The sequence below is a fragment of the Camelina sativa genome, chromosome 7 (assembly GCF_030686135.1).
Source record: "Camelina sativa cultivar CO46 ecotype springtype chromosome 7, ASM3068613v1".
Classification (NCBI taxonomy): Eukaryota; Viridiplantae; Streptophyta; class Magnoliopsida; order Brassicales; family Brassicaceae; genus Camelina; species Camelina sativa.
Window position 1 is genome coordinate 8,177,402 of NC_141886.1, and position 26,215 is coordinate 8,203,616.

Below are 26,215 nucleotides of genomic sequence, written 5' to 3' on the forward strand. Positions count from 1 at the left end.
TAAAAGGGGTGTTCATTTAGTTCAGTTTGATTTTTTAAAAATAATATTAAGCATATATATCTGGTTTGGTGATGAACAGTTACGAAAACTTAGATTTTGAAACTTACAGATCTATACAACAATCAACAATGCAAGAAACATAAAAACGGTTACGATAACTTAGATTTTGAAACTTACCGATCTGTATACAACTTACCGATCTATACAACAAGTCAACAATGCAACAAGATCAAACTGATGAATAACTTACCACATGGCAGAGCCTCGTCACAAGATCCACACGACACAAGATTTGGAAAAGTAAATAACTTTTAATTTTCTTATTTTTAAAGTAATTAATTGAGGTTATCATTTGGATTTCTGATGAATTTAATATTATTTTTACATAATCTTATTTTTATTTATTTTACGATGAATTTGTCAAAAAAAAATTGGCAAAGATGAATTTGTTGGTTTTTGGACTACAAATTACTACTTCCAATCACGAAAATGTCACATAGGAATTTTGTCAATTTTTGCACAACAATTGACCATCTAGCTAATAAGCCCTTAAATTTGAATGAAACATTCGAGCCTACTCAGATTTGTTGTTAAGAAATCTACTATGAATTCATGAAAATGTTAATATCAATGATAAATTGATGGAAATACTAACATTATCTATATTAAATTATTAACTTATGTAGAATTAACATTATTCTTTGCAATGGATACAAATCAATATTGATGCAAATAAACTTTCAATAGATATAAAATGTTTTTATCATTATTTATTAGGTAACTTATATAAATGATATAAAACTAAATTACATTAATTATAGGGAAAAACTAGTTTGACCCAAATTAAGAGGTTAATTGCTAAACTAACTCATAAATTTTGAGGGTTAGTTGAGTTATTTTTATACCTAAAATACATTTTTTTTTTTGTTTTGTTAGAAAAAAAAAATCAATTTTACCCTAAAATATACAAAATAAACAAGGCAAAACACTTTATTTTTCCTACTGGATAACGTGAGCCAAGCCAAAAGATCAACCCATCATCTTTCACAAACATCGAGCTTCTTTCTTTAGAGAGTATAAAAGACTGAACATATTATTATATTGGTCTAGCTAAAAATATTCCAAAAATGATGAAGTTTTTTTTTTTGGGTCCCAAAAAACTAAGATCTTATCAAAATACTTTTAATGTTACTAAGCCGGCTCTGAATCTATGGAATATTAATAGCATTTCCAACGTACTAAATACTAATCATTTACGGATAATCGCAACTAAATTATGAAGAAGCCTGTTCAATGCACGGTTTTGGGTTCTTGTATCAACAAACAGACAATATGATGCTTAAACAAAAAAAAAACACATCGAGTAACGAAACACAATACTATAAACTATTATAGAGTTTTGGCCGGTGAGGAACTAGTTTTATGTATTTTTAGTTGTGATATTAATATTTTACGTATATAATGTAAAACCAAAAAAAATTGGTCAACCAATTCAGGATTCCTTCTAGCTGTTGATTAACTTTAAGGAAAATTAAACGTTTGAGTAACATATCCCACGACTTCCATAACCAGAACCAATGGACTATGTCCACATAATAATAGTAATAATATTATCATTATTATTATGCCAGTTTAATCTATAGTAAACAGAGTTGACAAAAACAAGTCACCAATAAACAGAAACTAAATATTAGTAGATCTACAACTGGATTTATGAATTTAATCAAGAGGTATACCCAAACTAATAAATATATATCAATAGTACTTGACTTATTTTATTTTTATATGAATTTTGGTTTTATAAATGGTTTCACTTAAATTATTTGATACTACAACACCCCTTGAACAAAATTCCCAGTGCAAAAAAAAAAAGCATTTGTAATTTCTTTGATGATATTATTTCTTTGAAAGTGTCCAAATAGAATTCAAAATTGTCATCTCAACTCGAATCTTTTCAAATTTTACAGTTATGTCTTTTACCACAATAGATTATAAAGTACTATCTCTTCAAATTAATCAATTAATTTATATTTTATAAAATATAACATAAAAATTTATAAATATCGTAGAGACTGTACTAACCTAACTAGTAATTTCCTAACTAATATAATCACATTAGCAACCATACATATCTCTAAAATATATATTCACTATATTATAAGTGATGTTTTTGTCTGTTTGTTGATTGTACAAAAGTATTCATCAAAAGTATTTATCAATATCATAATATTAGACATATTTAATTAACTTGATTAAATAATGATTATGTTAAAATAAATTATTTTGCGGTATACTGCGAGTTAAATACTAAAATTAACCAACAAACAAAATTAACAAACAAATACCAGTTAAAATTTTCATTTTTTTGTTTAAATGTATCGTCTCGCGGTGTACCTCGGGTTAAAATCTAGTATCAATAAATTTGTATTAACACGGGTTAAATTCTCATTTTATTATTTATTAACATTATTAATATTACAATATTTGACATATAAAAATGAAACTGATTTAACTAAGATTGCTTTAAATAATTAAATCATTAGGAAAAATGTGACTTAATCATAGTGTATAAATGACTTACTATATATTAGATCCTTTTTATTATAATAATTAAAAATCAAAATAGAATCTTGAACGCTAAACAAAAAAAACTAAATATAACAAACAAATTGTCATGAAGTATATTGCGGGTTAAAAATTAATATAAACATATAGCCGCACAAACAGTCAGAAAATTTAGTTATTTTTCTATTTGGAAAAAATCCAATATTTAACAAACAAATACAATATAAAATATAAATAATAATAATAATAATCTAGTTACTTATATTGTTCACCCAATAAATATGGGAAAATGATGACAACTTCTTTTCTTTACTAGTGTAGCAGACATGGAACAAATTCAATTTTTGCTGTGACCTATCGGCACATCTTTAGAAACACAACACTGGATATAAGTCATGAACACCAATAAAGGGGATGTGTCGGATATTCAGATAACCGAAATGGCATGGAATTACAAATAAAACCAACCTACCAATGACCACACCAATCGGTAAACAATGACCACACCAATCAATCAGTAACAGTACTGGTCCATTTTCTCCATCTCACATGATCACATCAAAACATTAATACCTTTTGCTACCAAACTTCTTTCTCTCAATTTACTTACAACTTTTCTCTGCCCAATACCAACATTTAGTGCTCTCTCTCTGATCTTTTTAGGCTTTTTATGAAAACTTTTTTTGCCCTTTCTCTTTTACTCATACCACCTTTCCAGATTTACAATCAAAATGAAGAAAAAGTTGCCGCCACAAAACAAACCAGCAAAAGGGTCTTTTACTTTTAATTTTTTTTCAAAACCTTGTTTAGGGCTCATCTGAAGGTACTTTTGATTCGATTCTAACCCGAGCTCCTGAAGCAAGCCTGTTCAAGATACAACATATAGGCTTTAGATAAATCTGATATGTTCATATCAAGAACAAGAATTTAAGATGTTTATGTTTTTACCTTTCGTCGATCTTGATCACTTTCTCATCGTCTTCTCTGAATGAATCAGGCTTCCTCGAAGATTCGGTTATTCTTTTACTGCAAACTTCATGTGTTTTAGTGGGACATGGAATGTTCTTGGTTGTATCTTCTGATGAGTTTCTTTTCTTCTCTGAGACAGGAGATCTCAAGGACTCACTGCGTGGGTGTTGCTTGCTGAATACAGAGGAAGCTTTTCTTGATCCTAGATTGTACTTCGAACCACCAGGTTTCAAGTCCCCGTTCTCTGCTACACCCATTTGGTTGGATGCCCTGAGAAAAACTCACATGAGATGTGTTCTCAAGGATTCACAAAGATAGACTTTACTAAACTTCAAAACCTATTAGAATGGCATACACGTTGAAGTTGTATTTTTTAGTGGAAACATTAAAGAACTGTCTTAACTCAAAACATAACACAACATCCAATTCAAACAGTATCAGGACCTTTGTTTCCTACTGATTTTAGAAATCTACCTGTCACCATTATAGGATGAAGAACGCTTAAGAGAAGCATTACAATCCACTGCATCCTTCTTCTGTAGCTTCGTCTCGACCAAACTCCCACTAAAATACTCTTTCTCCTCCAATCTCAATCCCATTAGACTCGGTGTTTCCGACAAACGATCAAAGTCTCCCATCATAAACGATGAGGAGAAGAAAGGAGACTGAAACTTCGAGTGGCCAAATTTAGGTTTGTAAGTTGGAACAAGGCCAAAGTTATTATCCTTGACTGATACTGAACCACAAGATATCAACTGCATCAGCATATTCGAGGCCCTAAGCCTCGAATGAGCGGGCATTCGAACATCTTCTTGTTCAAGAATCCTAAAACTATTCATCTTACTAACATCAGCTCTTATTAGAGACTCCAAAGTATCAGTCTTTGCTCCCAAGGAAGAAGCACTATTGGAAAAAGGCGGCGAGACAGAGTTTCTTGATATTTCCCCACTGTCTCTCTCCTTCCCCGCCGCACAAGAAGCCTCGCTCGCGAGATTGTTTTCGCTGGTTTCAGGCTCTGATGATCCATCATCATCAGTTGAAACACCTCTACTAAAAGTCTCTATTGGCTTTTTACCACAACCACTCACAGTTTCATCGGTTTGAGTAGACGCATCTGCGAGTCCTTCGGTCTTATACACTTTGTACTCAGCTAAACACCAAGAAGATGAGTTCTTTGCGTCTCTTGAATCAGGGGATACACCAGAAGAGACAGAGCGAAGAGCTGGTGGAGATAGCTCATCATCTTCTTGAGAATGCTTATTACTTCTTTTCCCATTGTTCATACTCGAAGACGAAGACGAATCATCATTACTTCTAGATGATGGTGGCTCCACAACTATCGGCTTCATGTTTTGACTCGCTGTATTTACAATTGGACTAAACTGATCTGCACAACATAGGTTTCTGTAAAGCTTCTTCATTGAAAAAAAAAAAATTATTACAAAAATTGTTATATTCACCTGAATTGGATTCATCAAATAGCTCAGAACCTTTAAGAACATACTCATTCCCATGAGCTGGTAAAATCAAATCATCTTCTGATAAATCATGCCAAACAAAACCATTCCTGTAGCTTCTGCAGAGTTAAATAAATAGATTAAAACATTAAATCTGAAACTCTTGTTGCTTCATGAAGTCAAATCAAGAAAGTTACATTACCTTTTACTAGACCAAGAGTACATTGAAGCCATTCCTCTACCTCTAAGAACATTAAGCCTCTCTATAACATCTACAAAACCCAAAAAGAAACACAATTGATTCTTCATAATTCTTCAAAATCTCCCCAAGAAAAAAAAGCATTATTAGCATTTACCTCTTAAGTATAATCCATTAGGAGAAGACATCAGAACCTCCATGAAATGAGGATGCTCAAGCTGACGATTCTTGGAGAGATAATAAACAATTGGGACTTTCTTAATCTTTTGATGATACTTTGGTGACTTCTCAGTCCATACTTTTGCTCTCTCTGCACTCACTTCTCTGCTATACTTCTTCATCCTTGCTTCCATGTTTCTTTTTAAAAAGACCCTAATTGGATAATTCCGACATTAGTCTCTCTGTCTCATTTCTTGAAACGAATCAGATCTATTATTAATCTGGAGGAGACAAGAAAAAAAAAATACAGAATGAAGAAACGAAACTGTGATAGAGAGTTAAGAGAAGCTCCTCAAAGATGAAGAAGAGAGAGAGAGAGAGATGGGTTTAGTAATTAATGGTTTTTTTTTAGAGCAGTGGAGATTAATGGGAGAGACAGAGAGACGACAGTAACAGTGTAAGAGAGAGAGAAAGAGAGTTAAAGCTTATTTTTTTCAGACATAGCTATTTTTGTTTTGTAACTAGAGAGAAAAAGACACTGAGAACACTGTGTGAATTTTTTTTCGTTCTTTTGTCTATCTTCATTTTACCCTCTCTTTTTCTTTCTTTTTGAGAAAAATCCTATCTAATTAAAAAAAACTCACAAATATTTTTGCTCTTTATGTTTACTGGATAGTCTGGATACATAATAAAATTTTGATTTTTTAAATTAATTGTATATAAAGAAAAGAGAGTTTTGAATTATATTATACCACCTTTGTTTTACTTTAAGTGATGTTTTAGCAAAAATAAATTGTTTCATTTTTAAGTGATGGTTTCTACTTTTTATATGTAAACATTTATATGTATTTTTCTTTGCCAATCTTATTTTACAATATGTTTTTTTATTAGTTGAATTTATTTTACTTTAATGGTATTTTATGTAAAAGAAGTAAATTAAATAGAAATTATATATTGATTCGTGTGTAGAAAATTTAAAGAGTATATATACTAGATGACTATACTTTTAGAAATAATTCATAAAATAACTATCACTCATGTCCGTGTGTCCCCTATATAACTTAAAATTACGTTGCTCTCCTCCCGTCTTCTTCTCTCTTCTTTCTCTTTCTTTCTCTCCTTTATCTTTATTCTTCTTCCTCTTGCTTCCTTCTTCTTTCTCTCTCATCAAAGTACATAAATATCTCTCCTTTTTTTTCTTAATCGAAAGCCTAATAAAAAAACTCACCACCACCAACACAAATCTACTCCGCCGAGTTTATCACCATCATCTCCGTAACAATTACCGCCTTCTCCATCATCTTTTATCCACCGAATTCATCACCATCACTTCCGACCACCATCTCCTAAATCATCACCATCATCTTGTTTTCTCTTTTCCCAATTGCTCTACTTTTCTCATTCTCTTTATCTCCTCCAACATCGGGACAAACATTGTTAGAGGAACTATGTGTTTTAATATTTTTAAATGTATCAGTGTTTATCTACCATGTTTTTTTTAGAAAACTATTGTAATTCATAGTGTTTTTTATATAAATGACATGATATATTCCAAAGAATGATAATATTGCATGCTTTTTCTATTTACTCCAACCAAAAATGCTATTTTGTAACATCACATGCTATTTATACGATAATTACATGCAATTTAAACATGATTCATGCTATTTTTTAAAATAACCCTATCACCACCTATGTAATTACTTTCACTCACCACCATAGACACCTCTGTAACAATTACAACCACCATCTCTTCTAATTGTAACCTCAGCTTTAATTTGGGTACTCACTATGACTTATTGTAGCATTATCTCTCTGCATTTTTCCAGTCACAAAATATATCTCATATTGAACTTTCAGATTTTGTAAAACTTGTAAATTAGAAGGTTAATATGGTAACTACTCTACACCTACCCCACCATAAAAAGAGTCATTTACTAAAGAAAACTGATTCATAGTTATTTTCTTGATTCTTTTTGGATCCATGATTATCTACCAAAGTTGCTCAAATTTAAACATCGGTTAAAATGTTACATAGGGAGTAATAGTTTAGTGAAGCTATATCAGAGTATTGTTTGGTTATACACTAAATATTGAAATTCTAGAACTTGCACTCTAAAATTGTAAGATTTGAAAATATTAAATTTTATATTAGAGTTTGTTTTTTTAAAACTCAACAACCCAAACAATTAAACTAAAATATCATACATTAGAAAACTTTAAAATTGGTGACCCAATCAAGAAGACAAAAATCAACAAAATAAGCACTAACAACTAAAAAAAAAAATTTGTAGACTATATAATTTTTATAAGTTGGTTACAAACTAGGTTATACATTAAATATAGGTTGGTTACAAAAAAACATTATAGATTAATTGGTCAATTTGTGGGCTATATGAATATACTTAAGACTATTTCATAGAATATTTTTAAAGAGAATATTCTAATGATTTATACAATTTCCTAAATAAAATATTTAGTATTTCATATATTGTTACAAAATATACACTATTAGGCATAAAAATATATTTTTAGGCGTAAAAAAGAATAAAATATTGGTAATTTATCACACTTAATCGTAATTTTTGAGATCTTAATGTGCAATTGAAAATAAAATATTACCTAATCACGGGTCATATTAAAAAACTTTCACCAAACAAGTTCAAAAATTAAAATAAAAACAAATAACAAACATAACCATTTATCATACATAAAATTACAAAATTAAAAATGTAACATCCGCGAACCGAAATCCCGGTTTAGGGATTGCATCGGTCGATGCAAGGCCAGTTAAACGCTGCGTTTTGGGTTAGGGAAAACCCTTAACTCGAGTGTTTGGTCTCATTCGGGAGTTTAGCCGTTTTTGAGAGAAAAGAAAGACAGAAAAGTGTTCTTGAGTGTTCTTAGGGATTTTGGGAGATTGGAAGCTGTTCATGTAGAGATCTATAGCTGGGATCGTTGTAGGAGCTTCCTGGATGTGTTTTCTTGTTTGTTTAAGGTTCATAATCGTCTTGGCAAAGGTAAGTGCATGACCATAGCTTATCTAAGTTGGAGATCTCTCTGATTTGCTTGTTATGTGTTGTTAGGCTTGCTAGATTGTTATTTGGGACGTTAGGAAGCTTTCTTGTGGCTTGGGATCGAGTTTTGTGGTTGTAGGAACGAAGATCCGGTGAGAAGCTTCGGAGGAAAACGATGCTCGGCAATGCATCGGTCGATGCACTTTGTGCGAGGACGATGCGTAAACTTTAGGGTTTTTGTGCTATGTCGAGCATGCGTCGGTCGATGCATTGGGAGTATCGGTCGATGCAAGTGAACGTTATATCGGTCGATGCATATCATGCGTCGGTCGACGCAACCCCAACTGGTGTCGGTCGATGCATGTTTGGTGTTGGTCTATGCAGAGTCCTGGTTTATTATTATTGATTGTTGATTGTTGGTTGATGGTTAGAGATGTCTCTATTGCTTGTGTGTATAGCCCAGTAGATGAGAAGATTGCCTTACTGAGTGTTTATAAAATACTCATGCATTGCAATTTGTGTTTGTGGTGCAGATAAAGGCAAAATGTGATCGTGGAATCAAGACAATGAAGAGGAGGATGTTCTAGGGACTCGATTGGTTGTTGTCTGGCATTGCTAGATTGCTAAAGTTGGATCATAGAAACATTGCTAGGTTGCTGGTTCTATGTTTTATGTTGGTTGAATTTTGGATATTATTTATGTTATGATTATTGGTTTATTATTGGATATTTATTGGATATTGGTATTTGTTATTCCGCTGTTGGTTGTGATTGTGGTTAGGTGGCAGTGGGTATGGTACCATTACTTGTAGTTTATTTATTATTATTATTAATATTATTATTATTTACTATTTATTATTTTAAAAAAAACGGGTCGGAGTCGTTTCAGTCTTTTTTATGTGACAACTCGTCCCGCGGACCCCACTAGCCCACCGCTAGCCGCCCCAACATACCCAAAGCTGGCCTTGCAAGGCATCGATCCTAACCCCTCACCGTGGAAATGGAACTATTTATCCAAATCCACCAGTAGGTTATTGGTGCGTCATACGTTCCTCGAACCTTGATCCTCACCCTTTAACAACTTTTCCATAGAACAAGTTGTCACCAATTGACCTGGGGTTAGGATCGATGCCCTGCAGGACCAGCCTGGGTCCATGGAGACAAGCTAGCAGTGGGCTATTGGAGTCACGGGACGAGTTGTCATAAACAATATAAAACTTACAAAATAATTTTTTTTTTCAAATCATCATATTTACCATATGATTTTATTGTATAATGTTTTATCCGAAAACACTTTTAAAAATAATCATATAAATTATATTTTATTTTAAAATTATAATATAAATAAATAAAAAATTCAACTTGTACTATAACACGAGTCATAATCTAGTATTATATGAGAAATCCGTAAATAAGTGAATCAGTCATATATAGTAAGTTGAGTCCGATAGATGACATAATTTTTTAAAAAATTATTGGTGCAACTATATATATACTTACGAGTTTACAAATGGTAGGGGATAAAAAAGGGATATGATTTTTTAAGTTGTAAAACGTCACTTTTTGTGAAACAAACTTAAAACCTTAAAACGATTTTTTTTATGGAAACATAGATAGTAATAATTAGAATAAATAGAATAAACTGGTCAGTATCGTTAAGTTTGTTGGTATTTTAGACTTAATTAGACACAGAAAGATTTGGTGGTATTTTTTTGGTATTAATTTTTGCGAGTTTTTAAATGGGTAACTATACCCGTATCTCTCTTTTACTTCAATGTAAACAATTTACCAACCATAACTATAATTTTGAAATTTAATCAATGTCTCAAAATAATGAATTGTATCTTCAACCAACTTGCCAATTATGGCAACGTTCACGTAAGACGTAACAATCAATATGCCAATTATGACGACTTTCATGTAATAATCTCCCTTCCGAATATATGGATAGATGTTCCAGAGAAATTTTTATTGTTGCATCTTCTTTGAGGAACAAATAAATATTATGATTAAATGCGAGCATTAACTTGCTATTTAAGAAAAGGTTAAAGCGATTTATTTGCTTTCTCTTTCTTTGTGGAAAGCTGAAATGGAATAAAAACTCGTGCATGAAGATGTCTCTTGTTAGATTTACGTGCATGCTTTATTTCTTTATTAGCATATCGAAACCAATTATGCATGTAATAATTGACTTTCAAAAACGGATATGTGGTGATATCATATGAATGAAAAGATAAAAAAATATAATTATGATGATCTATGGCAAATTAATGTTGTGCTGTATAGAATCAATAAGTCAAATTTCATTTCCGCTATAAAGATTAAACTTTCAATCGGAAACTCATTTTTTTAGTGATTGTATCATACAAACATGTAAATGCCGAAAGTATATGTAGAGCTATAAATATGTAGTATAAACAGTCACATTTGTAGTCGTATACATTTTAAAGCCAACTCTAGATGTGCCATAGATTATTCTAAAATTAACTTGGGCCAAGCCAACATCCTTTTCTATTTTTTTCCTATTCATTCAAGATCCAACAACAATTTTGGATTACCTTCTCTTTTGGATTATCAGTCCATCAAAACTAGAACCACTCTTAACTATATAATTACCTTTCGTCGTATTGTTAGAAAAGAAATAGGTTTCTTTGTCTTGCTTCAAGGTTTTTTCTTCTTCTTCTTCTTCACATGGCCCTATTTAAAACCACATGGGGACGGACAAATGTGACTTAGGTGCTTCTCTGTCCTTTTAAGTTTGTTATTGACACTGTTTCTTTCACACACACTCTCCTCTCCTTTGTCTCTTCCAATTTTTTTGGAGCACATAAGAGAGGATAAAGACAAATGATAGAAAGACCAACCAAATAAAATCTAGGAACCCAACTCGTTTCGTTGGAACCCAATTTCGTTAGTGGGCCTTGTTAATATATTCAAAACGTCCTTAAAAGTTAAAAACACATATTTTTAGGGTATTGAATTGCCAAAAAGAAAAAGAATAAACATATTAGTTCACTGAAATAAATTGTTAAACATTATTAATACTAAAAAATATACTATAATCATACTTCCACTATTCATAAAGATGCACCGTAATAGTGGAAGTATGATTACATTTATTATATTTTTTTTAGTATTAATAATGTTTACGATTTATTTCAATGAACTAATATGTTTATTCTTTTTCTTTTTTGGCAAAATGAACTAATGCATTCAATACACTAAAAATATGCATTACACTAAAAATATGAAAATAAACTAAACAAAATAAAAAACAGTGATTAACACTGTAAATATTTTCACTAAAATCATGTTTCGAGGTGTCTTAAAATGGAAGCACAGCTCAGACTTTGATTATTCAATGTATAAAAAAGTAGTGTGTTTTTGTGTAAAAAAAATACTTTGTATAATTTAATAAAATTTTCCATATATTTTATAATAAGTTTAATTCAATGAATTTTATATAATTTAATTCGAAAATATAATTCAAAGCAAACAATCTAAAAATTATTCTTTACCATCTTGTGACCCCATAATTAGAATTTTGAAATGTATCCATCTCTTGTGAAAATGTTCATTTTTATAATAAGATATGAGATTTTTTCAACAAAATACAAATTTGAGATATTAAAATATTTAAAAGAAATCTCTAAAAAAAAAGTAAAAGTGTCCTGGATTAGATTAGACAAGTTGTTGTTTCATTCCCAATTTAGGCCCACTAGAAATTAATTACTCAACTTCTTCATCATTTCATTATAAGAAAATTTTGATTTGTTTGTTGTAAAGAAATAATGATGGGAACTTTCTTGTCGTTTAGGTTCATACACACAAAATTATGAATCAAACTAACTTCTCCGTTTATTTCATTGTAAGAGCATAAAAAAGTTTCTCCTCCTAGACGCTATTTTTTTTACCATTTCTCCTAAATAGCTTATGTATTTTGCCATTAATGTTAAGAGTACGCAAAAGTGATCAACTTGTATTTGGAAAATATGATATTAGTGGGTGAATTAGTCAAATGATAGTGCACAAAGTAAAGCCAAGAAAACGGGGTCCTCATACTTTTTCTTTACGATCCACCGACTCCTACTCGTTTCTTTTGGCAAGAACTCACTGTTACTTTCGCTGAAAAAGTTGTCTTCTTAGAGGAAACTAATTCAGATCTGTGGGTAACCAAATCCCAATCACTGTACGCTCATCAACCTCACATCATTTCATATCTTAAAGTCTCTTTCTCACACGTCCTCCTCTTACCCACACATACATAAACGAGTAGGGTCATTATGAATGGTAGAGACCAGCTCACTTTGGTCTAGCCCATTTAAAACCTGAATTTGCCTAGGGGGTCACAAGCTAACATGCGGTTAACCTAGAAAATATTCAAAGGATAATGCCAGGATCATATAATTACCAAACGATATGAGATGATCGTATGTGGTGGCATCGTTGTATTAGGTTAGCTAGCTTGCACTGGTAAATCAATTTTGAAAAAAAAACATGATATGAAAAGGGTTGACCCACGGGCAAGATTGATCAAAGCCGGACCGGACCTACTATAACAATCCAACATGGGAGAAAAGGGTTCATTCAAACTCCACTGCTTGGCATACATCATCTCATATCTTAAAGTCTCCTTTCTTACACACAAATACACAAGAGAGTAGGGTAATTGTGATGGGCCGGTCCAGTTCACTTTTAGTCTTAGCCTGATTTTGGCTTGCGGGTCACAAGCTAACTCGCGGTTAACCTGAAAACTAAAAAAATGATAATGCCAGGATCATAGAATTACCAAGTTTAAGATATGATCCTGGGAGAAAATGGTTCACTCAAACTCCAAATCTTGTCATACAAGGACCCTTGCAAAGACTACAAACTCTTTTTATACATACTTGACCCTTGAATAAAATGTGAGTACATAAACGATCAAGGCAAGAGCCTTTGGTACTTGGTTTCTCTTTTGGAGTCAGACTCGTCACAGTGAACCCTCTTCCTGTTTAGATTATTCCCACAACTATCTTGTGACAATGGCGACGCTTCAGCAATAATCACCGGTGGGATATCAAAGGACTCAAGTTGTGGAGGTGGATGACGCCATTGTGGAAGCTGTCCAGCTAGAAGCAGAGTCTGGAGCAGAGGCCCTGCCTTCACCACAGCCTTTAGAAGCTTCCCTTTCTCCGGTAATGTCATCTCCGGGAAATCTAACTCGATTCCCATCGGCGGTTCAAAAGATGAGACAATGCTTTCTTCGCCGTCGGATGAGTGAAAGCCATTGATGTTTGGATCTTGCTCCTCGTCGGTTTGGCGTTGGAGGATGAAGTTTTGATCAAGAAGAAGCCTCTTGTATCTCTCTTGTGCTTCATTTCTCTCTTTGATAGCTTTGTTGAGAAGATCTTTGAGTTGCATTATCTGGTCGTCTTTGGTATTGAGTTCTTCATTGGCCACCATTCTTGTTTGCTCTAACTCCATTGTTGTGTGCAGAAGCGAGTGCCTTAACTCTTCTATTGTCTATAAGTACCAAAATTAACATTTTGAGTTTTGAGCAAATGAGCAATCTATTCTATAATAATAAGAAAGAATTAGAATCTCTTAAAGAAGTATGTAGACTGGTGTTTAGTTTACCTTTATACCACACTGGTTTTGGTGAGCCCAACCAAGTAGATAATTTTGCTGTTGTCTCTCCATCTTCCTCAATGGATCAAATTCTATAGAGAGGGAGAGAGTGAGTTTTATATGACTTATTTGATTTGCTTTTAGATTAGTCACAACTCACAAGGGGGTTGGGACAAGATTCAAGAAAATGTCTGAAACCTTTCTTCCATCATAGAGACTCTTTATTGACTTTTTTTCGTCCTTTTTGGTATTTTTTATATAACAGATACAAATTAAACAAACAAACAAACAAAATAACGCGTTAACGGTAATTATGATTATGTTGGACAATATCCTCCTTTATTCCACTGGACTTCTTCGGCCTCGATTTGAGAGGAACAGAGAATTTTACGTTGCAAACTTGCAAAGAGAGAAAGTATCATCATCTAAAAAATCATCACGACACTGTTCATGTAAGATAATATTTGCGGCTACTAAAACATCTCTTTGGACAACATTAATTGTGGTTAACTGGTTATACACAGTTTTTTTTTTTGCCGAAAGCGGAAAGCCTATAACTCGAAACCACTTCAATATTCATGGGGGTTAGTAAAAATAACTGATAATATCATACTATAGTTTCTGTCTTTCTGATATCTTAAAAAGATCATGAAAGCAATATCTCACTGAACAAACATCATTTTTCACTATTGAAATAATGTTTACTAAGTTTTCAAATTCAAATATACTATGATAGTATGATTTGTTCGAAAACAAGCTAAAAGCATTACATTCATCTTGTATACACGACAAGATTAAATTGGCCCATTCGTGTTTTTAAAATTCTATATTTTGGGTCCTTTCTAGTAAATTAATTTTCTAAAATATTTGTCCTACATAATTTATGGCAACCTCACCTCTTCCTACATAATACGTGCCAAAGGCAATGGGACCCTAAGAAAAATATTTTTTTAAATAGGTAAATTTAAAATAGCTTTCACGTCGATGCATTTATTATTGCCACATTCCGAAACATATATTCTCTAAAAGCTGAGTCGATCACACCTGTCCACACTCACGCATTTTCATTTGCCGCATGTGAATTCACACGTACGTGTAATTATTATACACTCGTATCATATAACTCAAGTATCCTCAGGTTTGAACTTTGAATTATAATGTATGTGTGTGTGTGATGATGTGAACATAGGTAGAGAAAAGTTGGTCAGCAAAAGGAGAGAACCGATAACCTAACATCTACCCTTTTGTTTCTATTCACAGATCTAAATTAATTTCAATTTTATTATATACAATATTTTGTTGCATTTTTAGAGATTTCATAAGCGATGTGGATGTTGGTTTAAGCTTGAGAAGAGCTTGAGGAAGAAAGATATCCTAGTCCTAATCGAGTTACGATTAGAGAAAAGATAAACTAAGTCTTGTCTAGGAGTTATCTAGACATTGGTGTTTCCTATTTGGAATAGGATTGTTGTTATGGTGTTCTCATATAAAATATGTGTATGGAGTTATGACATAAACATGGAGAGCTTGAGAGTTTGACTTGGGTTTTGAGAGAGTTTCGAGAGAGCAATTGTGAGAGAACTTTAGTTTTGAGAGATTTTCTAAAGTTAATAATAAGAGAGTTATTATTATTCTTTGATTTTTGTTCTTATAAAACCTGCATATTTTCTATAGTGGAAAAGGACACCTGACTACAATCATTTCATCTATTAGTTTTACCATAAGATTTAAAGAGGCAAGAACTTAACTTATCCATTTAGTAAACTTACAATACATCAGAACAAAAAACACAGTAAAACTTTTTCATCAGGCATTAATTTCATTGACGACTAGCTCTTTCAAGAACGATAGCTATCATTACTACAAAACCCAAAACGATATAAGAATTTTAGTACCACTCAAAGCATTATAGATTTGCTTAGTATCCATCAACGACACAAAGATATGCAAAGGAGGGTAGATTAAGGGTTCTACATTTTAGTTTTTAGTGGTAAAGACTACAATTATACCAAAAGCTACGATTAGCGAAGTTTACTCAGAAAACTACTGCTAAAGTGTCAGATGTACCCCCTTCAGTTGCTGCTGCATCCTTGAAGAAGATAGGCGGCTTTGGTACGAACCTATTAGTGACAAACGAAACCAAAATCTTTCTCAGATGAACCAGGTAATCAAAAACATGAACCAAGTGAGAAAGAGAATGAAAAAGTTTTGATTTGATCTGGCTTTCTACTCACTTTTGATGCATAAGGCCTAAGATCGGTGCTGTTGATCTGACAAGAACAGTTTCTTAGAAAAACAGCCCACATGTCCCTCAGTACCGGCTTTTCTTCTACCAATTTACTGGAGAAGAGCCAGTTCTCCGCCAAAACCACGAAAATGTAAGTTTTGAAAAGGTTGCAACCTTTCTCTTTCACGTTGATAGACATCAGCGAGCTCAACAAATTTTCGTCGCTGTCCTGTTAACATAATCAAGGCCAGAAAATGTATATAAAACCCTTCATTTGCTACAGTCTTAACTTGTTGATATTTAGTTCATGGTTACCTTATGGTCAAGTAAGACAACAAGTATTTGATTTGCGATGGAACTTCTCAGATACTTGCTTCGAGCATCAACACCTGATACGGATTCCACTATCCTCAAACAATTCATGTCTTGAGGAACTCTGCATATGCACCAAACCAGATAAGCAAACTGTGTAAGCCAAGGATGCTACGAGAAAATAGGAGAGAGGTCGAACCTGGAAGCAAGAGTGATTGCTATTTTCTTGCAGCTTGAAACCCATTCTTCATCTTTGAAGGATCCAACAACAGATATTAAGCACTCTTGTAAGAGAAGTGAAAGACCTAGAAGACCGCGATCTAAGAGCAGTAGTACAAGGATTTCGGCTATCTGTTCAACTTGTGAAGTGGAAAAAATGGGATTTTTACACCTGAAACCAATGAAGCACCAGGAAAAAGCAGGAGTAATCAAAATGTATGAAATAACTAAGTCCTGCCACAGTTAAATACTGAAAATGCAACAAAAGAATTACCGAATCGGCAATGAAAATGAAGGATCCACAAACCTAATTAGACAACAGGCTGTGACAAGTTTGAGCCAAGCTCTAATATTCTGAGGAGGACCTTGAGACTCAGAATCTTGAAGCCAAAAGTAAATACACTACAGTATTAGTATTTTAAAGCCTAAAGAAAATACAACCACCAATAAAAGAACAAGGATCAACATGAAACACACCTGCTTCTGTTAGTTCAACATCTTGTGAAGAATTAATTCTGAACCCATATGTTTCAAGAGCTTCTTTAAGTTCCTGGTAGTTAGGAAGCCAGTTAATTTCAACAGGAGCTGCTCCATTAACCTGATTAAACCACATTGTTTAAAATCGAAAGAGTTAGCTTCAGTCAAAACATAATGTAATAAGCTACGGAAGCAAGCGCAGGAAAGAAAGAAAATACACAAACGTACCTCGTTCTGTGATAACAATATGGAACACCAAAAGTCACAAGCAGATGATCTTAGATCTTCTTTTGACGAATACAACACTGATAAGTCCGAGACATCAAAACCACAAGGTAAGCAAAAAGTCCATAAAACAAAGAAACTTTAATAAGAAAGAGATACTAGACACACACATATATTAAGCGTCCATTTGCATATGAGTTTTTCCACTCGTGCACACGTCAAGATCAGTCTTGTGAGCAAGCCATTAACCAGCAATCCTTCGAGAAACGTCGTTCCTAGATTATACAGTGAAAACATATCATCTTCTCAAGTAAAACATAATCAACTAAAAGACGATAAGTTCATAAGAAAACTAACCTTCATCTACGTTAAGACCCACCATCAGATTCAACTGATTATTCATAAACTCTTTCAACAAGTAGCAGCTATCGAGATCAACATGCGGTGAAGGTATTGGAGGTTTCTGTATAGTAACATCAACAAGTACAAATCTTAAACAAACCATCACTTACACTTACTCTGAAAACAAAGTATAAACATGATCAACAAATCAGACTAACCTGATCTCCAAACATAGATAACCCCCATTCTTGATAATCTTCTTCACCACCTATCTCATTCATCTAAATAACATGTAATAACCATACAATTACGACCAAATAATTGCACATGAAAAAATGTAAATGTCAAAAACTTTAAAAGAGGATGTTTTTGACTGTATACCTGATTATGAACCTCATCAACACATTGAGAAAGCTTAGCTACTTTGCCTTGTTCATCATCATCATCATCAGAATCGTAAACCTTAGAGACTTTGCGTTTCTTCTTGTTTTGCTTGTCAATAAGCTTACTCTTCTCTTTGTAAAAATCAGATAGAAGATCATCCAAACCAATAGCCTTCTTCCTGTTTTTGTGAACATATAAAAAAGTTATAAGCTTTGTGACAATTTCTAAAGGAACAAACTTTACATCAACCCTTAAACAAAGACCAAGTTTTTTTTTTTTTTTCTACAGTAGCAGATAAAATTGGATCCAAAAAATTCGAGAAAACCCTAATCTACAAAGACTTAAAATTTCACTACAATGACAACAGTTGAAGCGAAAACAGAGGATGGGTTGAAGAAAGAGGAATTAGGGAATTCGAATTGTTGCTAAAGATTAAAAAAAAAAAAAAGGATTGACCTTTTCTCAGTTATCGCTGGTGGGTTAACCAGAGGATCTTCGTCCTCGAAATCAAGTGGTCCATCCAAATCCATCGTTAACACTCTCTGTTTCTCTCTGTCTCTGTGAGTTTTAGGGTGGGTAGGGGGGGATTACTCGACCTCCTTCGTTCAGATGAAACCCTTAAAAGAAGTTGCAGCGTTGGGAAGCGCGAAGTAGGGGGACTGTTTAAAAGAGGCAGCACATTACTTAACCCTCTCTCCCTAGTCCCTACCTCTCTGTTTCTCTGTCTCTCTTTTTTTTTTTTTTTTTTTTTTTACTTTACCAGTAAAAATATTGTCATTCGGTTTGGTTCTCTGAGTGAGTAGGTTCGTTTAATTCTGGGTTTTTTGGATAGAAAAATTTAGGATTTATTGGGATAATTTGGAATTTTAGTTTGGGTTTGATTCGATTATGGTTAGTTGCGGTTTGGATTTGAGTATCCAAAATATTGGTAAAATTAAAAATAGTTAGATTTGTTTGAATAAAAGTTAAAAATATTTAAATTTGTTTGAATAAAATTTGGTTAAATTGTAACAGTGATAACCAAAATTTCCTGATATTTTGATTATTTTAGTGTTAAAATATTTGATATTTTCGAATTTATAATTATAATTTTTGGTACTTAAAATTTTATATGATGAGTATACTTTAAATATTCATTTGGTTCTCGGTTCGAGTTTGAGTTTGGTTCTTCGAATATAAAAGTTGAGAATTCGACTGGATATTTTATCGGTTCTGAATTGAGTTCAGTTTTTTTGGTTGGTTTCGGTTCGGTTTTTCGATCCGGTTATTTTACCCAGTCGTGGTCATGGCAAGTTCTCACACACCATCTAACCATCCACTAATGTTCTCATACAACAAAGTGTACCTATTTAATTTGCTCATCGCAGGCTCTATCCTACAGACCAAGTAGAAATTTAGCCAAACTACTCCAATTGTGGTCACATTGCTGGATGCCCATTACCAACAGTGTTCTAGCGTTACAAATTGGAAACTTTGGCACGCAATATGGTGATACCTCGGTTTCAACACGCATGATATATACTCTTTCATTAATATTTTATTTTTGAAACTAATGTTAAATTATATTCAAAATAAAAATAACGTTTTTACAATTTGTGCAATTTATAGTTGAAAATAGTATGGTTTAAAAAAACTAAATGAGAATCAAGAACGAGAGGAGAACCATGCTTGCAAGCCTTTGTCATATCTTCTATTCCCTAAGAGTAGAAGAGATAATAGCCGGTCTCGCATTTGTCTATCCACTTTTGTGATTATACGGGCTGCTGGATTAGGTGACTGTCCATGCCGCCTGGAGTTGAGTTCCTGCCAAATGATATAGATGACTGTTTGAAAGAGATAACGGACCAGGAAGCTCTGAAGTTGATCATGCCATTGTCCGCTGACTGATAGGAGGAGAGAGTGCCAATCCGTTGTATATTTATCCTTGAGAATGTTTTTTGCAGTAGCTCCCCAAATCTCTGAGCCAAAGCTACATGTGAAGAAGAGATGGTTCCTGGATTCCAGCGCATTGTGACAGAGGTAACATGTCCCAGACACACTCGAGTTCCATTTGAGCATCCGATCGCCTGTAGACAGTCTATCGTGCACTGCAAGCCAAACACAAAACGAGAGTTTGGGTGTAGAGTGCATTAACCATACGGTGTTGTGCCAAGATACAGTTGCAGCAGCGTGGCAGATATTATTCCATGTGTCCCGCGTGGAAAACTTTGGTCTGTAGGCATCATTGTTTCCCTTCCATAGCACCACATCCGCCTCTGCAGTACGATGGAGCCATGAACCATGAAGAGCCTCTTCAATGTCATTGAGGAGAACTGCTCAATGCTGGCGCCGGCGCCGTGTTCCCCAAGCCTCTACCACAGACATGTTATGGGGATTCCCATATCAATAGAACCTCTGTTCCCCGTAATATCCACCATGCACCCCATGTCAGACCAGGCGTCGAACCAGAAAGATGCAGTGCACCCATTCTTTATTGTAGTTTTACATAAAAGCTTGGCTGTGGGTCAGAACTTGAGAAGCTTCCTCCACATCCAAGAACCGAGGGTGGATGGTTCTTTTACTGACCAAAAACACTCACGCCTGAGCAGGTTCCTCTCAGTCCATTTAATCCAAAGTGAATCAGCTTTTGAAATCAAACGCAAAATCAACTTGAGACAGCAAACATCATTAGTTTCTTTTAAGGAGCGCAAGCCTAAACCACCCTCCCTTTTTGGTTTGCAAACTTCTTCCCAAGAAACTTTCGCTTTATGAGGATTCAACTCAGGGCCAGACCAGAGAAAGGCAGAGCAGAGCTTGTCGATTTCTCGTATACACGCATGGGGGAGACAAAAAGCAGAGATCCAGAAGGCACAAACACTCCATAAGACAGAACTTATCAGATTGAGACGACCTGCATACGAGAGGAAGCTATTAGTACAGGACCCTATACGCTTCTTGATCTATATAAGCAAAGGTTGGTAATCCGTTGCAGTGAGGCACTTAGTAAGGAGAGGCAAGCCCAAGTATCTGACTGGTAACCCTCCAATGTCAAAATGATACGTATCCTTAACGGTCTGGTGTGTAGCAGCTGAGACACCAGCGAGGAAAGCCGTGGACTTCTCCATGCTTATACACAGACCTGACCACTTTGCAAAGACATCTAAAACCTTGACAATACCAGAAATTGATCACATCTTCCCATCAGATAAGACCATAAGATCGTCTGCAAAACTCAAATGGGTCAAACCAAGCTCCCGGCAGCGGGGATGATAGCCAATATGCTGCTAAACCAGCCGCTTTATCAAGCAGTTTTGAGAGTACATCCATGCTCATTACAAATAAGTAAGGAGATAGAGAGTACCCTTGGCGTAATCCTCTTGCACTATTGAAAAAACCAGCCAATTCTCCATTCACTTGGACTGAAAAAGAAGCAGTAGTGACTCAGAGCATAATCCAGTGGATAAATTTAGGTGGAAACGCCAAAGCCTCCAGAATGTTAGCCAGGAAAGGCCATTGGACTGAATCAAAAGCCTTAGAGATGTCTATCTTAATGGCGCAACGTCCAGAGATGGTATCTTTGTGGTAGTCCTTCACAAGCTCTGTGGCAAGCAAAATATTTTCTATCAGGAGGCGGTCTTTGACAAAAGCGGATTGATTCCCTGCGATAAACTTGGGGAGAATTGGTTTTAGCCGGTTAGCGATAAGCTTGGAGATGACTTTGTAGAGAACATTACAGCAGGATATCGGTCGATAATCTTTCATTTCTGTGGCATCTAACCTCTTTGGGATGAGGGAGAGGATGGTTGAGTTGACTCCTTTTGGTAAAAAACCTTTTTCGAAAAAAGACTGAACCGCCAAGACAAACTCTGAGCCAATTATATCCCATGTGCGTTTATAGAACTCACAAGTATAGCCGTCAGGGCCTGGGGACTTATCGTTAGGCATAGAAAACAGAACTCTTTGGATCTCCTCCGATGTTACCTGTCTTATAAGCTTACTCCGGTCATCCTCAAAACAGCGGAAAATAAGAAGAGCTTGCAGGTCCTCAACAGTGGCCCCCTCAAAGTCATTGGGAATAAGTTGCAAGTACTCGCGAAAAAAACGTTCGGCCTCTGCCTTGATGTCCTCCCCCTTAGTGAGAACACTACCATCAGGCTTATGAATTTCCCGAATAGTGTTATGTGCACGCCTTGCCAATATAGCACGATGAAACGCCTTGTTGTTCTTATCTCCAATCTGCAACCAATGAAGCTTAGAACGTTGTTTTAAGAACTTCTCCTCCAGACCTGCAATCCGTTCCCATCGTTCGAACGCCTCTTTCTCGGCAGCCATACTAGCAGGAGAAGGGTTTAAACGATTCACTTCCTGTTTTTGACATAGGTCATCATAAGACTCCTTTGCCTTCTTAACAAGATCACCCAATCTGGTCTTGGTCAACGTGCGGAGCTGCAGCTTAAGAGCTTTTAACTTCTTTGTGAAGCGGAACAGCGTGGAGGTGGACATATGCAAAGACTCGGTGGTTGCCCAGTAGTCTTCCACCAGAGGTCGAAATTCTTCCATATCCGCTACAACATTGACGAATTTAAAAGGTTTTTTACCTCGTACTGCTCCCACTGCAGCAGTATTGAGGTTTATCTGACATCTCAGATGATCAGAACAGCCGTCTGCTTCAAAAACAGAGTAAGACTGGGGGAATTTCTGATACCATACATCATTTGCTAGAACGCGGTCCAGCTTCTTTGATATTAAATCATGCTCCCTATTATTACACCAAGTAAATAGAGGCCCATGGGAAGGCATATCCACAAGGGTGCAATAATTTACCAGTTGCTGGAACTCACGCATACTAGAGTGAGCAGTAGGATGAGCAGTCGTACGAGAGTGCTCTTCCAAGTCTAGAATCTTGTTAAAGTCCCCATACATTAACCATGCCTTGTTACTGATGATTGGTGAGTCCTTGTGAGCTCGCAAATCATCCCATAAGCGGCGTCTCTCTTCTGCAGTATTCAAACTATAGACAAACGAACAAAAATATTCCTCCTCTTCATTCTCCAATTTGACTGAACATGTAATAAGTTGGTCACTTTTGAAGAAAGGAGTGAGACGGACATCCGGTCTCCACACCACCCAAAGACGACCTCGCCTATTGCATTCATAGTTCGTTAATAACGACCAACCTTTAAACAATTTAGGACGAAGCCAGTTGGCCTTCCTCTCTCGCACCCGTGTCTCTACTACACAACCAAACTGAAAATCCTGCTCAGCTACCCACTTCTTTACAGCGGAATGTTTAGATGATTTGTTTAAGCCGCGAACATTCCAGAAGAAGCTCGACATCAATTATGTTTGGGGGGATGTCTTCTCCTCTGATCCCTAGGTTGAGTCCTAGCAGATTGAGTTGAAGTGGTAGAAAGTGCTTTTTTGGAATCACGTTGTAAAGATAGTTCGCAGAGAAACTTCAGTAGGTAGTTGAGACGAGGTCGTAGTTACCTCTGACGGCCTAAGTTGTGATGTAACAGAATTGTCCGCTGTTTGAGGAGCTGGTATGTCAGACGGTGGTGCTTGGGCCTCCTCCGCAGGAACACCCGCCACCCCACTTCCATCAGGATCGACACCATCTTCTTGTCTACTGAGGACACATAAGGTATTCGATAAGAGAGATTTGCCGTCCGTAGGTGGGCCTTTAAGTTTACTCTAGCTACGCCCTGACTTTGGGGTAGTCCACCCCTGATCCTCCCCTGTGTCATCCACTGGAGGCACTTCCGATTGAGAAACCTCTTTATCGTTAGCACCCTTAGTCTCTACTTCGACAAGCTCAGAGGTCACAGCTGCTGGAGCTGCATTAGGCAGAGAGTTGGTCACTAAGGGCGTATCCGATGGTGCTTGAGTAACAGTGTCAACTAATGTAAGACAAGAGTCTCGTGTGTGACCCCATTTACTACAGCCCTCGCAACAAGGTGGTAGCCAGGGATAAGTATACCTTACCACAGCGTCAAGTTCACCCTCTTCCTCACCAGTGAAGACAAATTCCCGTGGTAACTCCTTAGTTAGATCTGCTTCAACTAGCATTTGTGCTTCATCAAAAGACATACAAGCTTCTGTTTGCGGGTGCAGTCTGATCGGTTTACCCACAACACTGAACAAGAAATTAAGACCTTTATCTGTAAACATCGTATGAGGGACATTCATTAAGTGTACCCAGAGCTGGACAGCCTTCATTGCAGGTTGAGTTTCTTCTGCATAGGGAGACCATTTAGACACCACCATTGGGATGTCCATCAGGTTCCACATACCCCTATTAAGGACCTGCCTCCGCACGCCATCACTTCGTACTCGAAACTTCACCGTGTTATCATTTACCGCATAGACATCGATCAACGAGGATTTATCTCCAAGTCGCCAAATCTTATTGACTATCATATGTATCTTCCCCACATGAGGAGCCTTTGCGTTTAAAAACTTACCAATCAGAAAATCCTCCCAAAGTGGCTTTGCTCCATCGAAGACCTCTTTCGGGACTACAACCTTCATCTGACCATCCACTTCCACTGGAACGAAGGATTGTTTTGTGTAGACATGCTTACGAACGACGTTCACATACGAGCATTTGGTGACAGGGCGGTCCTCACGCGGACCCTGATTAACAGAGCCATCCTCCTCTGTCGTCTTCAAAGTCTGACTAGCCAAATCCACCCGTGGAGAACCAGGATCCATCACCGACGGCGAAGCCTCCCCGGTAATGGCCCGAGAAGTCGCTGGCTGCAGCATACGTGCGAGAAACGCAAAAAACCTAGAGTTGCCCTTTTTTTCGTCTTGCCACGTCAGCAAAGTTCGATGATACCTAATTATTCTATTGTAAATTTTTTTACAAAAAGTTGTGTGGTTTGGTAACTTGGAACTTTAAAGTTATTGTGCGGTTTAATATTACTTATTGGTGTCTCCAAGTTCCAACATAAATTAAAGGATCTAGATCGCTGATTGAAAATCGCCTAAATTTAAATACCATTTGAACTTTTAACATACGTTTGTGAAACATAGTTTGTCACAAACATACGTTTGCATCCGGTTAAAATATTTTTTCTGGATGCGACACTATGAATGATTTTAATGTTTCAACCATGAGATTTTTTGACCGATTGTATTGGTCGATTCGATTAAAAATGTTTGTTGTTTACCATGTTAGCTTGTGGGAATGAATGGACCATCCTCACGTCTCCTTTGTAGCCTTAATGCATTTTAAAAGTATTTGTCGCTTTTTAATAGTCTAAGCGTCGGACTGGATTAGTAACGAATTCAGCGATGTATGATTGACCAGTGATTTACTAGTGATTTGGATTTGTTTACAAATGCAAAACTTTTTTTTACTCCACTAGTGAAGGATTTGATGAGAATAAAGACACATAATGTGTTAAAAGAAGAATTATATTAGACTCTCATAATTGTAATTGTACAAAATACATTCTTTTATATAGAGATGAGTTTCCTAAATTAAGATTAGGATAAATGTAAACTAAATATTATTTATACGATAATGCTAAACTTCTTAAATCAATATTAACATTTATCTAATATCTTCTAAAATAATATCTTCATGACTTCCATTTTCGGGTTTATCATCTCGACCGTCAATCTCGGTAGATCTCCGGTTCACCATCTCCCAATACCCTCCGGCAAGCTCATACGTGGTAACACGGGTGAGATTGGACAAGTCTTCAAAATAACGGCTTTATACCCGGCTGTTGGGTCATCATCGACATTTATACCCGGTCGTAGGGTTCAATGCGGCTACAATACCCAGCCGTTAGGTCATCGACGTTTATACCCGGTCGTAGGGTCATCAACAGCGTTTATACTCGGTCGTAGAGTCATCTTCGTGGCATTTATACTCAGCCATAGAGTCAATTCCTAAGGTTATGCTCGATTAAGCAATAAACCATAATTAGGATAAACTTGGTAAAACATCATCACCATCAATCTTCAACACCATGGAGACGTGATGGCCGTTATCGGCTTAAACATCATCATCACGGAACACTTGTGCTAGCCAAAAACATAATCTCTGGCCGAATCTATAA

The 26,215-nt window shown here is 35.5% G+C and overlaps 3 protein-coding genes and 1 pseudogene across 4 annotated transcripts; all 4 read right to left on the reverse strand.

Moving 5' to 3' along the window:
* Positions 1–2,932: 2,932 nt before the first annotated feature.
* LOC104700722 (protein SOSEKI 3) lies at positions 2,933–5,932 on the reverse strand. The gene is made up of 6 exons (XM_010416283.2): positions 5,348–5,932; positions 5,194–5,263; positions 4,995–5,110; positions 4,009–4,921; positions 3,514–3,804; positions 2,933–3,429 (listed from the first exon to the last, which is right to left on the reverse strand). The coding sequence occupies exons 1-6, from the start codon at positions 5,541–5,543 to the stop codon at positions 3,372–3,374; spliced, it is 1,644 nt and encodes a 547-aa protein (XP_010414585.2). The 5' UTR covers positions 5,544–5,932; the 3' UTR covers positions 2,933–3,371.
* Positions 5,933–13,173: 7,241 nt separating this feature from the next.
* Positions 13,174–14,201, reverse strand: LOC147941033 (uncharacterized). The gene is made up of 2 exons (XM_087456592.1): positions 13,985–14,201; positions 13,174–13,870 (listed from the first exon to the last, which is right to left on the reverse strand). The coding sequence occupies exons 1-2, from the start codon at positions 14,045–14,047 to the stop codon at positions 13,289–13,291; spliced, it is 645 nt and encodes a 214-aa protein (XP_087312718.1). The 5' UTR covers positions 14,048–14,201; the 3' UTR covers positions 13,174–13,288.
* A 1,610-nt stretch (positions 14,202–15,811) lies between these two features.
* On the reverse strand, positions 15,812–18,972 carry LOC147941034 (uncharacterized). Of its 2 annotated transcripts, none has more exons than XM_087460201.1 (12): positions 18,618–18,972; positions 18,159–18,339; positions 17,996–18,058; positions 17,793–17,898; positions 17,606–17,710; positions 17,439–17,515; positions 17,211–17,331; positions 17,041–17,113; positions 16,714–16,905; positions 16,518–16,638; positions 16,210–16,431; positions 15,812–16,095 (listed from the first exon to the last, which is right to left on the reverse strand). In XM_087460201.1, the coding sequence occupies exons 1-12, from the start codon at positions 18,689–18,691 to the stop codon at positions 16,048–16,050; spliced, it is 1,383 nt and encodes a 460-aa protein (XP_087316327.1). In that variant the 5' UTR covers positions 18,692–18,972; the 3' UTR covers positions 15,812–16,047. The 2 variants fall into 2 exon arrangements, with proteins under 2 accessions (XP_087316327.1, XP_087316325.1); XM_087460199.1 differs by having other exon boundaries at positions 17,008–17,113; positions 18,618–18,941.
* Positions 18,973–19,805: 833 nt separating this feature from the next.
* On the reverse strand, positions 19,806–24,908 carry LOC147941035 (uncharacterized; annotated as a pseudogene).
* Positions 24,909–26,215: the final 1,307 nt, after the last annotated feature.

Coding starts and splice junctions, on each gene's coding strand:
- LOC147941034 (XM_087460199.1), bottom strand. CDS start 18,691: ATGGATTTGGATGGACCACTTGATTTCGAGGACGAAGATCCTCTGGTT. Junction 18,340..18,617: donor CCAGCGATAACTGAGAAAAG/GTCAATCCTTTT, acceptor TCACAAAAACAG/GAAGAAGGCTATTGGTTTGG. Junction 17,332..17,438: donor TATTGTTATCACAGAACGAG/GTACGTTTGTGT, acceptor TGGTTTAATCAG/GTTAATGGAGCAGCTCCTGT.
- LOC104700722 (XM_010416283.2), bottom strand. CDS start 5,543: ATGGAAGCAAGGATGAAGAAGTATAGCAGAGAAGTGAGTGCAGAGAGA. Junction 5,111..5,193: donor TACTCTTGGTCTAGTAAAAG/GTAATGTAACTT, acceptor TTAACTCTGCAG/AAGCTACAGGAATGGTTTTG. Junction 3,430..3,513: donor GTGATCAAGATCGACGAAAG/GTAAAAACATAA, acceptor TATCTTGAACAG/GCTTGCTTCAGGAGCTCGGG.
- LOC147941033 (XM_087456592.1), bottom strand. CDS start 14,047: ATGGAGAGACAACAGCAAAATTATCTACTTGGTTGGGCTCACCAAAAC. Junction 13,871..13,984: donor AAAACCAGTGTGGTATAAAG/GTAAACTAAACA, acceptor TGGTACTTATAG/ACAATAGAAGAGTTAAGGCA.